This window comes from Syngnathoides biaculeatus, chromosome 16 (assembly GCF_019802595.1).
Source record: "Syngnathoides biaculeatus isolate LvHL_M chromosome 16, ASM1980259v1, whole genome shotgun sequence".
Lineage (NCBI taxonomy): Eukaryota > Metazoa > Chordata > Actinopteri > Syngnathiformes > Syngnathidae > Syngnathoides > Syngnathoides biaculeatus.
The window spans coordinates 13,872,215-13,889,981 of NC_084655.1; the positions used below are offsets into that span (position 1 = coordinate 13,872,215).

The window sequence follows — 17,767 nt, forward strand, 5'->3', positions numbered from 1 at the left end:
AGGTGGTGGGAAGGCTCTGGGTGTGGCTTCGGGGACGTGTGTGTTGGGGGTGGATTGACACAAGAAGTGTGGTGACAAGCGGAGGGTGGTGGAAAAAGCACTGAAGAGGCGTTTAATAATCAGTTTCATGTGGTAAACCCTGAGAGAGTTTCAAACACAGCACACTACAGTGAAAAGTCAAAAAGACACAACAAGGAATTTGGCTATTACCCCCCCCCTCCCCCAACCGAAAAAAAATGCATGAAAGGTGGAAAGTGTCGACGGGAAATGAGCCATGGTCATAATTATGAACACAAGTCACAGAATTAGGAACCACTGGAATAGTGCTGAAGAATGCCGAAGCGGCGCAGTGGGGATACAACGTTGTTGTCTGCACAGACCCCATGGGTGGATTTAATAGTTTAAAACCACTACAAGCGGACTGAAATACATGACAAAATCCAGAAGGACTGTGCTGGGATATGGAAAGCTATTTGAGTCTTTATTCAATATTAGACGAGTGCGCTCAACTGCTCATATAACAAGTACGCTCACACCAAAACGACAATTTGGCGCATATGACCAGGGTGCATTAGTAGAATCAGTGTCTTACTTTTTCTCCACGACTGGTTTTCAAAAATTACATTGCTGGGAACTAGTAGAACGACTACTACATTACTCATGAGACAAAATTGTACGATACTTGACTTTTGCTACTATTAATACCAAAGCTTGTCGGCTGGTAATGCATTGGCCTCACAGTTCTGAGGACCCGGGTTCGATCCCGACCTCACCTGTGTGGAGTTTGCATGTTCTCCCCATGCCTGCGTGAGTTTTCTCCAGACACTCCGGTTTCCTTCCACATCCCAAAAACATGCAACATTAATTGGACACTGTAAATTCCGCCTAGGTGTGATTGAGAGTGTGTCTGTTTGTCTCTATGTGCCCTGCGATTGGTTGGCAAACAGTGCAAGGTGTACCCCGCGTCCTGCCAGTTGACAGCTAGGATAGGCTCCAGGACTCCCCGCGACTCTCGTGAGGATAAGCGGCAAAAGTAAATGGATGGATGGATGGATGGATCAATACCAAAGGTCTAAATGTTGACTAGCACAATTTTGTCATGTCACTAGTAGTACTAGTAGCACAAAGTTGTCAACTAATGCATAGTTTGACTCACTAGTAACCTAGTTGTTCTAGTAGTGTAGGAATATCATACAGAAGTGGGATGCAGTATTGAAAAGTATATTTCAAGTAAAACAGTAGCTCTACTAGTGAACCGTTGTTGCACAAAAATGTCACTCAGTAGTTCAAGGTCATATTGTAAAAACATCATTAATAAAACAAACATTATACTAGTGTGCTCTAAATATTCTACGAGTACGCCTTAGCCATTCCACTAATGTGCTGAATTGTAATATGTAATATTATCCATGTAATAGAATTATTTGTGTCCTCATTAATACAACAGTTCAGCGCACCTGTAGAACAAATAGAACACACCAGTGGAATGAGTAGGTCTTACTAGGATCTTTTTCCCCACTATTATCTTCCTCTTCAAGTATAACATTGTTGTGCACTTGTAGAATGACTAAGGCAAACTAGTAGAACAACTACTGTACATGTTACCAGTGAGCAAAAGTGTACTGACTGACATCAGTGTGCTCCTAGTATTATTAGTGAAGTGCTAGATGTTATACGAGTAGTAGACAGTTGTCAATTACTATTGAGATGTAGTTGTTCTACTAGTCTATTTTTTGCATGTCATTGTCAGTCACGTGCACATAGCGATTTTTCTTCTGCATCACACCTCCTCTGCATTGCACAGGGTTATGCACACTTATAGGCATGGGCCATCCTAACTAAAAAGGCGGGGTCTTCCCCTAAAGATGTGTGATAAAACATGAAATAACATTCAAATCTTTCACGCCATTACTATTCATCCATTTACCTGCACCGGTGTCATAAATTAGTGTTTATTCACCGACACACCCATGTCTCAGGGCATGCCAGCTTGAGGGCGGAGTCAGCCTGACATTAAGAGCTGCTATATGCAAATAATTGATGATGGAAAAGTCAACACTGAAATAAAACCTCAACAATGATGCAAAACGTCTAACCGCCAGTTGAATACTTGACCAAAAGGATGCATTGTGATGGGACTGGATTCATGCGTGGAGTCATAAGGACATCATTAGCCAGGGGTAGACATGGGACAAAGAAGAGGGTATTGTCAAGACTCATTATGCTGTAAATAACTTTTTGTATTTCTGGGCAACCACCGCGCACACTGCCATGCAGGAATGAACGACTCGTTCTGCCTGTCGTAGACTGTTGGGAATAATTCTTTTGCGGTACTATAAAGGTCATTATTAACATTTAGATTTTCAGCGTAAACTAATGAGGGAAGATGTTCCAGTGAGTTACATTCCAAGTTAGTTTTTCACAGCTTTCTTGTGTGAAATGTACAGTCATCGATGTTATTACTCTACTTTCAAATCTTTCAACTGCATTTTGGAGAAGGTAATTATTTTTAACCCGGACCTCAAGGTTGTGAAACACCTGGGAATAACAAAAACAGATTGTGACCAGCTCCTGTTTATTCTTTTCTGGATGAACAGGATTTTCAAGATTTTCATGGCAAAAACATCTAAGAAGTCTGCAATGAGCGAATGGAAGTGAACATAATTGTGCCAATTTGTCCGGATAGTGTATTTGTCTCCTCAAACACAGACAAAATACAAATTGAGAAGCTATTCTTTGGGCAGACAAAGCTGACTGGATTCTTTTCAAATGCATGTTGCTATTTAATAACAGCAGGTAACCATGGACAAAAATTCTCAATGGAGCACAGTTTACTCTCAGAACGTCTGTAAAGCGTAGCAAAAGTGTGAACAGAAATACATTACTAGTTAACATATACCCTTTGCAACAAAAATCGTTGTGTTTCCCTGTGATTGCAATGTAAGACAATATGTTTACTGTCTGAGACGTTAACATACAGACGCACACATTAACAGGATTAGGTCTGTTCTGTCCAAGCACACATCCTCATGACTTTCAGGCGAGATTTTTCTCATTTTCTCGTTGCCTTCGTACCCTTATTGAGTCCAAAGTTATGCAAGTGTAATGGAGAATCTGCATGAACTAGTGTCTCTTTCTACGTGTCAGCCCCGTGACCGACAGATGATCAATATCGGGGGGTAGCTTTTGTGTCAGCCTTGGTCAATCAGAATTTTCAATAATAGTAAGATGACACACTGTGGCGACCCCTAACAGGACAAGCCGAAAGGAAAAGAAGAAGAAGAAGAAGAAGTAATAGTTAACATACACTATCTTAAATACATTTATGAAGGAGTAGTTTGCATGAAGGGGGGCACGGTGGAGCAGCTGGTAAAGCGTTGACAGTTCTGAGTTCCTGGGTTCAATCCCAGACCCGCCTGTGTGGAGTTTGCATGTTCTCCCCATGCCTGTTTGGGTTTTCTCCGGGCACTCCGGTTATCTCCCACATCCAAAGAACGTGCACTCTAAATAGCCCCTAGGTGTGATTGTGAGTGTGGCTGTTAGTCTCAATGTGCCCTGCGATTGGCTGCCAACCAGTTCAGGGTGTACCCCGCCTCCTGCCCATTGACAGCTGGGATAGGCTCAAGCACTCCCCCCAAACCTTGTGAGGATAAGCGGCAATGAAAATGGATGGATGGATGGATGGATGGCGAGTTTGCATGAGTGAATAAATACTAATGTGTGTGTGTGTGTGTGCGTGTGTGCGTGTGCGCGAATGTGGGTGTGTGCATGAGCAATATTGTCTGTATGCAATGTATTCTTAGCTGTGTTTTGACCTTTTTTACCAACTTCCAAATCATGTTCTCCTTTATTCATCCTCTTATGGAGGTAAATTTTTTATGTAAATTCAATTGAAAGAATATTTTTCTTTTTGTGGTTGTGAATGACTGAAGTTAGCGCATGAGCAAACTTCTATCTGCTAATTTGTTCTTCGTGTCAAAAATGTGTTCGTAATTATAGCGGTCAAAGTAAATGTGTCAGCTTTTTATTCTGTGTCTTTGTGCTTTGTTTGAGTTATCTCATACATGAGTTTCCATGAGAAGGGTGTCGACAATCAATTAATGTGATTGATCGATTAACGTGGCATTTCTGCTAAGTCAGTTATTGCAATAATAAGTCCGGTATTTTTCAGTGTGTTAAGTCATCTTTTTACATCACAGATGTCTTTCAAAACAATGGACAGTGATATTTTGTGTTTTTGTGAGTAACTCGTCATTTTGTAGGGCTATATATACAGTATATTAATGTTAGTAAAGTAAGAGCATTTCGGCCAAGTAAAGTACATTCAATGTTATTTGACCGTTGACTGTAAACCTGAAGCTAAGTACTAGGGCAGCTGTTTTTGTCCAAACATTGTCAGTCTGCCATGTTGTTGCCATTTAGACTTTTGACTCATTGCAAATAAGAACTCTGTGGACACAGGTGGAACACTTGTTTGGAAGCAATGGGTTCAAAGTCCAGTCCCACTACAACATACTCAAACATGGCGAACATACTCCATACCGATGTCTTGTATCTGCCTATCTATCAGAACTTAAGGGTGAATAAACCATTTGGCAAACACGGGCAGTCGCAAGGGTTCCTAAGATTTCCTGGTACTCCCAAATATCTAATAAAAATGGATTCACTAAGTTTTCGGTTCAAAACCATTTTTTTCATTCATTTTCATTTTTATCTAACTCCACATGCTTGGAAAATGCTCAATAGATTAATGACGGTTGTTTTGACTGCCCTGCTCCCTTCTCATGTAATGGACTATTCCATCTTTTTACTGCCAACGTGCAAACTTGATTAAGGAAAATACATTTGTTTATTGTGACTCGCAAATCATTTTATTCTGATTTATGTATGTCTTACACTACACGCCAACTGCATTGGAATCGGGCTGAGCAGCTAAAGATAGAGGATTTTCTCAAATTCACACTTGATGATGAAAATTAATATTGAAGACTTTTGTAGTACAAGGATGCAGAGGCCCCAATCAGTGGGTTTGTTTTAGGCCCTCAAATGGGACAGGTCGGAACACATTGAAAGAGTAATTAAAAAAAATCAGTAAAATAAAACTGAAAATAAACAGTATGTTTTGCTTTGCTTTTTTGCAGTTGCTTTAAGGTTTTGTATTAAAACAAATTTCTGTTCAAGTAAACACCAAGCTTTTTATTCTATGTATTATTTAAACATGAAGTCCTTTTTGGAGACCTCTAAAACATGTCAAATAATCCAGATCAAATTCAAAGGCTTAAAAAATATGTCCCACACCATACACAAAAGGATAATAACTGTGCAGCTATTCTAAGCTCCCTTCATTCTTTTTCCAGTTTTCTAAGCGCGTCCTGTAAATATATAGCGTATTTTTAGATTTATCTCTGTGTTCCCCTCCACAATAGTCACAGGAAGGTGGAGAGGAAAAGTTGTAGGAAGTAGTTTCACTACCGGTATTGTACCAAAATCACATATCTTTCACTTGTTGACTCTCTTTCTCATAATTACCAACATTTTTTTGATCACCAGCATTATTGTGACGTTTCTCTTCTTTTAAGTCTGGTATTTCTTGGTTTGTTGCGTTTCTACCATGCTGTTCGGTGTGCCTCCTGCCAACTGACTTTAGTCGTAGGCCTCGACACACGCGCATGTGTGCAAACACACACATAATACACACTCTGTGAGAAACAGGAACAGGGGAGGTGGGGGCTGCTTCCTGTCTGGCTGTAGATAAGCACGCCTAAGAGTGTGCCTGTCTGGCACAGTTCCAGATGTTTGTTCCATATGTTGGAGAAACAGGGAATGGCCATGCAGGATGCCCAGTGTACAATAAGTGAAGTACACGAAAAGCGCTAAAAAATAACAAGGCACCTTTTACCATTAACATAAATTTTCAGAAGAATATAGATTGTTTTAGGAAGTTTAATACATTAAGAGAAACTTTTTTTTTTTTTGCCACTGAAGAACTATTGAAATGTGCCTGAGGTAACATGGAGTATAATCCCCCAGTGGGATGCAAGAAGGTTCAAATACACCACAAGATTGGGTGTACGCCATGCACACTTTAGTGTGCTCACCTGTTCGTCTATAACAGTAACAGGTAAATGATATGCATCAATAGTTATTTGCAGTGTATGACACCTGATAGATGACAGAGAGGTTGAACCTGTTAGTGAGAGTGATAGGAAGGGGTTCTGTTGCCTGATGGAGAAAGGATGATGGGATGTGGTTGTCCAAACAAGCCTTGACTTCAGACCTATGCTCATGTGTGTGTGTGTGTGTGTGTGTGTGTGTGTGTGTGTGTGTAAACCCACAACTAACTGCCACCAAGTGATCAGAAATAGTCTGCAAGTACAGATAATCTTCCTTCCTCTACACAAACAATTACAATGCAAGAGGACATGCAGACAAAAGGCTCACCCTTCTTACAACAGAGATCGTTTTTGTCATCATCTGACATACAATAAACACACACACACAAAGAGAAGGAGAGAGTATTGGCTCCTATAAGCCAACACATCACAGTTGACACATACAGTACATGCTGGTTCTTAAGTGTTGTGATGGCGATTTCTTGAAGCATCAAGGTTTCAGGAGGTCAGTGTCAGGGTGATCCTCCATTCAAACATGCAATGGCCTCACGATTACACACATCTATTCTCTGTAGCTCATAGATTGATAGATTGTTATAAATTGCACTCGGTTGTTGAAAAGATTGCATTGAGCAAGGAGAAACTGGCAAAGGTTATACAGTCAATGCACATACAAAGTCGTTGAACACAGCTTGAAGTACATCTGCACAAGCTAATGAGTTCGCAAATGTAAATGCTATCAAAATTGTGCCTTCCATAAAAATAATTATTACATTTTTGGTTCCATTTGATTTGATTATTTATAAATTTTGCCTGTCTTATAAGGTTACTAAAATAGTTGAGACACACATCAGTATGATGAAGTGCAGATTTGTACAGTATTGGATTGCGACAGTTTATACCAGTGTGGCTAATGCAGTGTCTCATGAGTATATGTGGCACATTAAAACACTTGGACTGAAACAGCATTGTGAGTTGTGACATTTTTTTTGAAAAAAGATTGGTGTGCATCACATGTAGAAAAGACTGTTGGAAGACACAAACATTGATTGTTGAATATTCTTGATTGAAATAAGAGGGAGAAGCATTTGATACCCGTTTCCTCAGAACTGGTGGCACAGTTGGTTTGGTTCTGGTGTTTAATTTTATTTTCAATAATTTTTTCCAGCATCTTTCATAATTCAATACGGGTCACGTTCCTAACCACTTGTTCACAGCTGCCCATTAAGGTCAAAGGTCACAGTTGTTGTAATGAGAGAAGTCATCACTCAGAATTGTCCTAGTTCATTCCAAAAGTCTTTGATGGGGGTTGAGGTCAAAGGTTTCATGTTCAATCCATCAAACCCATCGAAAAATACTTTTGAATCATTTTCCCCAACTGGGGGAAACGCATAAAAAAAATCTGACATAGTGGAATGGAAAAAGAACTTTTCAATACCTAGTTTTTCTTGATCCTATGACTGGTGTATTTTATTGGACATTTAATTTTAAGTGAATTATTACAGCCAATCTGAAGTTGAATATGTAAAACGAAACAGTCTCTCTTACAACGACAGAAAACAAGTCCAAATATTTCTCTCACTCCTGCAGACAAAGACACAAATAGTGTGGTAAGACACTGGAATGTGTGGCAACGAGGTGCAGTTAAAAACTGTTAAAATTATCTCATAGGCCATGACCTTACAGCTGAGAATTTCATATAAGTGAAAGAGGAATGAATCGAGAGGGACTTGACTGGAAGATGGACAAGGATGGATGTATCACGTTTCTATATGAAATGTATGATGCATTGCCTTCACAGTTAAATGACACTGCATGTATTATTAGACAATAATGACATTTAAATTCAAGTTCAGAAAAATGTTTTATCTTTTATAAATTGCAGCAACCTACTGTACAGCTCAAGGGCTCTGTAACTCACGCACTGGGACTCTTGTGCAATGTTCTTGCCTTAAATGAATATCAGTCAGGCCAAGAATCAATTATGATTGAGCCATCCACATTTTTCCTCGCTAAAAGTGGTGTCACAATGCTGTAAATGACACGGACATCAAGTGTTTAACATTTACACTGGAAGAGAAATTGGAATTACATTTTCTTATTTTTTCAACTATGTAATGTAACATAATTTGTCTCGCCTCATAAAAACTGGCACCAGTCTCAATCTCAAAATTGTTAAACCAGCCTATATGGAGGTGTATTGTTTTTGACAGATTGAGCATTTTTAAATCTCTTAAATGTTTGATATCCAATATAGACGTAAGTCAAATACATTACTTCCATTATGAAATTAACATGATCATTTTAACACACCCTGGAAGTACCCATCTTCCTTTTTCCCTTCCGCTTTTTTCCTTAGTGGCAGGGTGACATCTCTACACAGTCACTCTTTCCCCAAAACACCCACAAAGTCTCTCTGTTTAGGCCTACAGATAGAAAATGGACAATGTCTGTGCACGCATGCATGCATGTGTGTGTAGCATTGTTCCTGGTGTGATGACTGCTCATACAGCCAAGGCTTAACTTTTTTGCTGAGTAACCTTGTGACCAAAGTCTGTCCTGAGTCCGATAGGATGTGTGTGACTGTGGCCCACTTGCTGAATTGACAGAATGTGTCTTCGTTGACTTCACGAGAGGTTATCTGCTCAACTGAAGCATGGGACACTAAAAATTGAGAGAATGTCGCCATGATAGCAGTGTGGCTCTTCTAATAATGATGCCAGTCACAATTTAGTCAGTGTACCTAATGGACAGCACCAGCGCTTTGCAATGATGTCAAATTGCAACTTGAGAGCTAAAGATGGTGATCAAAGTACAGTATTAGAAACACCTCTACATATCTTCCATTAAAATAAAAAAAAAAATCCATAGTAACAGACAACCACAGCATCATTAAGGACTTAATTATCAATAGTTGTGAATGTGAGTGTGAATGCTCATTTGTCTTTACGTGCTATGCGGTTGACTGACCACCAGTACAGGGTGGACTTCACTACTCGCTCAAACTCAGCTCGGATAGGATCCCTCATGGGGACAAGTAGGATTGGAAGTGGGAATTATATTGAGAGCTTCACACACAAAACAATTTGCAGTGAACAAACAAATTTAAATACAATTCTGATAGTCCGTCAAAAGCAAAGTTTATGGTGCTACGCTTGGATGCGGATCTAGTCTCTTTCATTAGAATCTGTTAGTGTGTTTTAATATGCACACTTGGGCATGCTTTGTAGTAACACAAGTCTAAAATGATAACCATGGAACACATAGTCCATCAGGACTGAAGCATATCCCATGAAGGATCTTACAGGTGAGTGCATTGTCGTGCCAACAGCGCATTACTCCATTTAGGGGTTTAAGTGTACCACTCTGATGAGGTTTGTCCCCTTTCATAGAAGTTCATGAAGTAAGATTAAGTGTAACGTAAAATGATTTGTGAAAAAATGTTTCTATTTGGCGGCACAGTGGATCAGCTGGAAAGCGTTGGCCTCACAGTTCTGAGGTCCTGGGTTCGATCCCGGACCCGCCTGTGTTGAGTTTGGGTGTTCTCCCCATGCCTGCGTGGATTTTCTCCGGGCACTCCGGTTTCCTCCCACATCCCAAAAACATGCAACATTAATTGAACACTCTAAATTGCCCCTAGGTGTGATTGTGAGTGTGGCTGTTAGTCTCGATGTGCCCTGCGATTGGCTGGCAACCAATTCAGGGTGTACCCCGCCTCCTGCTGGGATAGGCTCAAGCACTCCCCGCAAACCTTGTGAGGATAAGCGGCAAATGAAATGGATGTATGGATGGTTTCTATTTGCTTTATCAGGAAGGGATGTATTGTTGTAGTGTGACATATGTAGTTTCTAATCTATATTCATAGTGTATGTAGAGATACACTGTATATACAATTGTTTTGATTTGTATGATACTTTTTATACAACAAAGGCATCTAAAATACTATTTTCACTATGGCTATTATAAGTTTTTTAGTTTTTTCACAGTGTTTTCTCCAGGTATAGCACAAGATAAGTGGTGTAAAAATAATCTCACTTTTCCATGTATAATCTCTTGAAAGAATAATAATGGGGGGGGGGGGGGGGGGAGACACTGAAACTATATATCCCATGCCCCAAAGAAAAACAGATCCTTGCTCTTAGTTTCAGTTTGTAAACAGGAAGGATGAGTTACACACCGAGTGACACCTCTGTTTGTATGCCTTCCCTCCACTCTGCAACTCTCCACTGACATTGTTGTCGGTCTTAATCACCTCTCGTGTCAGTTTTTTATCTCTGACGAACTTGGTGTTGCACTACAATGCAAAAGTCCCAAGCGAACCTGGAAAACCCTGAAGGGTACATAAGTGTATATTAATTTTATCCGTGTGGATTCTCAACAACAACAACAAAAAATCAAATAAACCCAAGGTGACCATAAATAAAATTATGGTAGTAGAAGTAATAAAATCACCAGACAAAACATCCACGGCAGGACAGAACACCAGCAAACGCGCAATAAACAGTTTGGAGGAGGGGAATAACAAGCTGGCCTGCATATGAAGTGCTGAATAATTTACTAAATGGTTCCACAAGTAAACTGATAGCAAAGTTCTTAGAGGTTAAAACTGGCACACAATTGATCAGGGGGTGGGAAGAATGGATTTGTTCCTGTTAGTTAGTATAATGACAGACATTTTTCTCTCATGTCCACATTATTTTGATTATAGTATGTGTTTATGAAAGCATGGAGTACAATGAATGAACCAACTTGACGTGATGTATGAATAGCGCTTTGCTTATTTGAAGCATGAGGCCACCAACACAAAGATATCCGATTACACTCTGGATAGAACAAACTGATGGGGGGGATAGAATGCTTATACTCTCACACATAAACACACGCTCACGTTCATACATGCTCATTCACATGCAATGGCACTCGATCACACATTGCAGGAATCAAGTTAGAGGATATATAGCACCCAATGCCTCACACATCTGCTGCTAGAGCACCTGTTACTTCATCATATAGCTGACACAATCATCACCATCATCAACCTCATCATTATCAACATGACTGCTGTCTGGTTAGTGAGAATCAAAAGGCTTCCTATAAATTAAGATCGCCATTACTCCTTTTCGTTAGTATTCAAAACGTCTTAAGATGTCAGCAAGTATATGTAAATAGCTCACAGTGGCAAAATTGTACTTAGTTACTGAGAAAAAACTCCACGACTGTGCAACTCGGGGGGTTTCATTTCATATATTGATCAAATGCGCCATCTAGTGGACACAGTGGAACTCTTTATTTCACTTCAGGTTCACTATTCTGTGCAGTGCCTTATCGAAGTTTTGCTGATTAAATCATAATCGCAATACTTTAATTACAACACACGTGTTGTATTTTCATTAAAATGTTTAATAATTCCCGTCGCAGTGAATCGCGTGCAGCTTTCCTGGCATATTTTAAAGTGGCAGGAGCGATGTCACATCCGGAACCTTCGTTGAGTGGAGGTTTACATGGGAGGACTCAAAGATGGCGGATGTACCAGCAAATGCGAACGAGCGTGAGTTTTTACACGTACAAATTAACATCTAATTAAATTTTAAAAAATGTAAATTGAACAGCGTAACCGTCATTTCATTCCCAATTTTCATTTAGTGTTGTACAAAATATTTGGGTTATTGCGTCACAGTTTTACGCAACCTTTTTTCCTCTGTAAATTGCAAGGGGGGAATTGATGGTTGATGGTACGCCGATACAATTAATAATATATTTGTCGGGCAACTATTCGTTGAGTGTTAAATTTGAGCATGAGTCGTTGTTTCATGAGCTGCAGCAACGTATATAAGAGTTGCTGAATCACAGTGACACAGCTCCCACCAACTATTGTGTGGTAAGGAAGGAGCCTACTAGAAATGTCAACTTTATAATAATAAACACACGTTACAGTTATCAAATTCTAATCATTCCAAGTACATGTTCTGGCGCGTGTTTGGAAGACTGTTGTTAGAACTGAATTTTAAATGATTGAAAAAATGGTTCATGAATTTTTGTGACTTGCCTATGAATTTTTGTAGCTTAACTGGGCCAATGTGTCAGGTCCGTGTTTAAAAACAACAACACATTAACAGGACTCAAATGACATTTATTCGTTCTTTCAGACTGTCCAGGTACACAGAGTGAGCAGGCAGGGAAGTCTTCATCATGTCAGGGCTGTCCCAACCAAAAACTGTGCGCTTCTGGCGCTACTAAGGCCCCGGACCCCGGTACAGTACAGTATTTGTCTTTTCAAACTGTGTGTCCGTGTATGTATATAAACCAGTACACACCAACATTTAATTAGCAAAATATGAAAGCGGTATATGCGTGAGCATAACTTATATTTTATCTTGATTTGAAGTATAACAAAACTAAACAAACTACTTTGTTTTCTGCAGCCATTAAAGAAATAGGGTCAAAGCTGGCCACAGTGAAACACAAGATCCTCGTGCTATCTGGGAAAGGAGGTGTGGGCAAGAGTACGTTCAGTGCTCACCTGGCCCACGTCTTGGCAAGTGATGAGACCAAGGAGGTAATGTTTTAAGTTTTTGACTTTTCAGACCTGTGTTTTTTTTTGTTTTGGGGGAGGGGGTGCACAGTAACCTTTGGGGCCACAGTTTGACAATATTTGAATCTCTTGTTTCTTTTAATAGCTTATTTCACACCAGTATTACAGAAAACAAAGGAAAAGACTATACTATACTAATATGTTCTGCCATCTTCAATTTTAGGTTGCCCTTCTGGATGTAGACATCTGTGGCCCGTCGATTCCTAGAATGATGGGATTGGAGGGAGAGCAAGTAAGTTGTGAATATATATATATATATATATATATATATATATATATATTATATATATATATTTTTTTTTTTTTTTCCCCCTCCAGGAATCTGGCTATATTATTAGTATGTTGCTTAAATGTTTCATGTTGATTAGAGATCTTTACTTCAGAAACACAGGGAACATTTTTTGGTGCCATTATTGCCATTAATTATAGAATTTATTTCCATGTCTTTAGGTACATCAGAGTGGGTCAGGCTGGTCGCCAGTGGTGAGTCACTTTAGAAGTTGTTTGGGTTTCTCGGTAGAACATTGCAATAATTCACTGGGTATCTCATGAGGTACATCATAGACTGAGATCCAACACAAAAGGTTTTATCCTGTATTCTGATTTTACAAACATAAATTAATACCTCTCTGACAGCATCAACCAAAATTTTACATCAAAGCTCTTGTACTGAAGCTCATTTTATTAGATTGTGTGGGGCATGGGTGGAACAGTAGTCCTTGATGCCGGAAATTATAAACCATTCAGTGAGCATAAATCCAATGTGTCTCCCTTGTGTATTTCAGTTTGTGGAAGACAACCTTGCTGTCATGTCTATTGGCTTCCTGCTCAGTAGTCCTGATGATGCTGTAATATGGAGAGGCCCCAAAAAAAATGGTACATCACCACATAAAGGCAGTGTGTGTGTGTGTGGTGTGTGTGTGTGTGTGTATTTTATATATATAAATACAATAGATGGATAGATAAAGGTATTTGTTGGATACAAGAAGTCTACACACCCCTGTTTTAATGACATTTTTTGACTAAAATAGTCTAAAAACTTTTTCCACTGATAATTTATGTACAATAACATGTTAAACTCCATTAGAAATGAGGATTCTTCTTTTCCTTTTGGCTTGTCCCGTTAGGGGTCGCCACAGCGTGTCATCTTTTGCCATCTTAGCCTATCTCCTGCATCTTCCTCTCTAACCCCAACTGCCCTCATGTCTTCCCTCACCACATCCATAAACCTTCTCTTTGGTCTTCCTCTCCATTAGAGATGAGGATAATCTTATAAAACAAAAGATAGTCTGGCATTTGATGTGCTTGGTCAGGAAGGTGAAAAATCGGGACAAAACACCTTATGTGTGTATCAGGCCTTGCTGTAATAATAGCCAAATGTTGTGAACAAAATATTAATAGGAGGATGTGCATATTTATGAAACCATTTTTTTTCTTTGTTTTACCACGCTTAAAGAAATATCTGTTTGTTTTCCAATCCCAAAAACTGGGCTATCGAACAGGGGGGTGTTGACTGCAGTGTAAATGAAGAATAATGAAAGGAAAACTTCATTAGAATTTGAGATTGATTTTTCCATTTCAGGAATGATTAAGCAGTTTCTGCGTGATGTGGATTGGGGGGAACTGGATTACCTCATTATTGACACACCCCCTGGCACGTCGGACGAGCACCTATCTATCGTGCAGTACCTAAGCTCCACCAATGTGGATGGAGCAGTCATAATCACCACACCACAGGTATAAACTACTTTGCCGTTTTTCACATTTCGCAGGGGGTTCTTGTCCCATTAACCACGGAAAACGAGGTATGACTGTATTTTACAAATGTTTGAATATGAATGTTTTTTAGAGCAAAGACATTCACAACAGAAAGCCTTTTATTTTCATTTACCCCCAGACAAATAAGCTAATTAAGATAATGTAGGCGTGGCACCTAGCAATTATTAGTCATATCCATATATGCCATCCAACCATTTTCTTTACTGCTTATCCTCTTTAAGGTCTCGGGGAAGTTCGAGCCTTTTCCAGCTGACAACAGTCAATTGTGTGGTACTTATAGACAAACAACCCCTAGAAAAAAATAAGTCATCAGTTTCCTGTTTGTAATGGTTGAAATGCTTTGAGTGGACTTTGTACGACCGAGAGCAGTCAAGCTGTTCTTCTTTTATCAAACCAAAAATAATGACAAGAGCGTTACCCAAATATAGTTTATTGGGGCTCATATTTTTTTATGTAATACTCATAATTCACATTGTTGCTCACTATAGGAGGTGTCTTTGCAAGATGTTAGAAAGGAGATCCGCTTCTGCCAAAAGGTCAAACTGCCAATCATCGGAGTGGTGGAAAACATGAGTGGCTTTGTGTGTCCGAATTGCAAGGTCAGTGGAAAGATTGCAAATAAACGTGACATGCATAGCTTTACAAACATTGAACACCTGGCTAGTGCGTTAGCAAAATCATGCACTTGCAAACAGATGCAGATATTTCTTGCCCCATTATGTATGTGAGAATTCGTTAATATAATTTCTCATCATGAATTTAGATTATAAAACAAGGAAATGAAATCTGAATATTCTGACTGCTGTCACTTTATTTGATATGTCCATTCTGCAGCCGTTTGAGGGTCTGTTTACAAATGTACTCTGGTTTTTGTATTGTACGGTCTTTTAGAACACATCGCAGATCTTCCCTCCAACCAGCGGGGGTGCTGAGACAATGTGTGCGAACCTAAATCTGCCCCTGCTCGGTAAAGTGCCTCTCGACCCGAGGATAGCAAAAAGCTGCGACGAGGGCAGGTCTTTTCTTAATGTTATACCAGACTCTCCTGCTGCTGAAGTCTACAAGATTATTGTGCAACGTGAGTGTACTTTGATAATTTAATTTGGTTAATGTTTTTTCCCCGAGATTTGGGTTATGACTTACGACATTCGGTCAGACAGTAAGGGAAGTAACGAAAAAGGAAACAGAAGAAAATGGCTGTCACAATCCAGTATCTGTGCCTAAAAGATTAAAGTACCTGTATAGTGAAAGCCCGTTTCATACATACATCTGTGATATAACTGTAGTTTTACTTCTCCCACACGCTTTAATATCCTACTTATAACCTTACTTAAATGTATTAAACCACACATGAATTTATTAAAAAAACACTTTAAATCATTCCTTAACTCCTGTTCTCACCCTCTCACTTCCACTTTTCAAAATATGGGACAAAGTGCTTTCATCAAGCAGTTTTTACTATTTTTGCATTTGCAGTAAAACTGACACATAAAAGAGAGAATCGAATACTGTATTATACAGATCAAATTTGTTCCATTTTTTTTTTTTTTTACTATCCTCACTCCTTTCTCAAATCATCTATCCCCAATGAAATGAATAAAATTTCCATTAACATGTTCCAGCCTCCAAAATACACAAAAATGTATTTTTTTCAAAGCACTCCACAGTATTGTACTGCATGAAAACATCAACTGAGCGGCTTATCCTCACAAGCGTCACGGACTGCAGGATCCTATCCTAGCTATCTTTGAGGAGGACATGGGGTACACCCTGAACTTTTTGCCAGGCAATCGCAGGACACATATTAACAAACAACCAGTTGCACCCACAATCACACCTAGGACCAATTTATAGTCTCCAATGAATGCATGTTTTTGGGATGTGGGAGGAAATCAGAGTGCCTGGAAAAGAATCACCCAGGCACGAGGAGAACATGCAAACTCCACATGGGTGAGGGCAGGATTTGGACCCCATCCTCAGATCTGTGACACAGATGCTCTAACCAGTCGTCCTCTGTGCCGCCCCTGAAAACATATAAATCGTTGTGCAAGACAGAGCAAAAAACTTATCATTTAAAAAAAAAAAAAAAAAAAATCACTCATAAATCGGTACTTTATTCTCTTTGCTTCGTTGGAATGTTGACCATTACTGGAGGTGAGATGGGTCCTTCTTTTCCTCTATTTGCTTTTAATTAGACTGATTCTCTTCTTTGATTAGACTCTCTTCTAGTAGACATCAGTGCTCTCCAGCATATGGTACTGAAGGCTTGAAACTCTAAATTCACTCTTGCCCGTATACTGTACAAACTTCTAAAAACTAAAACAGAGTGTGTTGCAGATTATGAATTGTTCCAGGATTTGAACTGAAAAGTCACACAAACCCGTGTAATTATGTCACATCTTTTTCCTTTCCTCTGATCAGGCATCAAGGACTACTGTTCCACCCATGCCCCAGACGACCAGAACACTGCCTGAAGCGGATTTTATGGCAGTCCTTTTGGACCAAAGCTACAACATGAGTCAATTTCGAGACCCACTCTAGGAATGACTTTTATCGCCACCCAGTGGTTCTTTGTTGAATTGTGAGTTTTATTCACAGAGTATAAGTGGAGTCTGTCAATTAAAAAAATAAGCATTTTGATAATGCCATTTATGTGATTTCTCCCCCACCCCCTTTGTAATACAGGAATAGATTGGAAACATACGAAAAACATGTTTTTCTGATTTTCCTTTTTCAGTCATTTATTCTCTATGATGGGATCGAGTCTTGCTCATCATGGTTATTTATAAATTATGATGCACCAATTAAAAACAATCAAAGAAAAATGAAATCAGTGGTAGCCAAAGGTAGTACAAAAAAAATTGAGCAGCTTCATGCTGACGTGATTTTAAAGTGTTATGTTCCGTTATTTAGAGATACTGCAATAAAATATGCGGTCTGTCAAGATGGTGATCATATCAAGTTTTTAATGACTATTATGACATTGCTAAAGCAAATGATATGGTTGCCCAAGTCTCGCACAGCATGGTATATGTTTTATATGTTTGGAATATTGTTTTTAAATGTGTGCTCATGTCTCAGGAAAGCCATTGGGAACATTCATTTAATCGTGCTGTAATTTGGCTATTTAGACCTCCATCAAGTGACTATCATGGACTTATCTTGGAAGTGTCAATTTAATTAAAAAAAAAACACACACATTGGTTTTCGTTATATGAGTGCCGACAATGGGTACTTCTGACAGCTACTTCTGTTTCACCCGGTTTCGTATCTGCTTTGTCTA

General features: G+C 39.3%; 1 protein-coding gene across 1 annotated transcript; it reads left to right on the plus strand.

The window, feature by feature from the left end:
* The first annotated feature begins 11,539 nt into the window (after positions 1–11,539).
* Positions 11,540–17,680, plus strand: nubp1 (nucleotide binding protein 1 (MinD homolog, E. coli)). Its single transcript, XM_061847251.1, has 10 exons — positions 11,540–11,661; positions 12,260–12,364; positions 12,536–12,669; positions 12,869–12,937; positions 13,156–13,188; positions 13,491–13,581; positions 14,288–14,442; positions 14,973–15,083; positions 15,376–15,562; positions 16,906–17,680. The coding sequence occupies exons 1-10, from the start codon at positions 11,631–11,633 to the stop codon at positions 16,956–16,958; spliced, it is 969 nt and encodes a 322-aa protein (XP_061703235.1). The 5' UTR covers positions 11,540–11,630; the 3' UTR covers positions 16,959–17,680.
* Positions 17,681–17,767: the final 87 nt, after the last annotated feature.

Bases quoted from the DNA above. Each gene is read 5' to 3' on its own strand.
- nubp1 (XM_061847251.1), top strand. From the start codon at position 11,631: ATGGCGGATGTACCAGCAAATGCGAACGAGC. The intron at 12,365-12,535 runs GTACAGTACAGT...TGTTTTCTGCAG, and splicing joins TACTAAGGCCCCGGACCCCG to CCATTAAAGAAATAGGGTCA. The intron at 13,582-14,287 runs GTACATCACCAC...TTTCCATTTCAG, and splicing joins GAGAGGCCCCAAAAAAAATG to GAATGATTAAGCAGTTTCTG.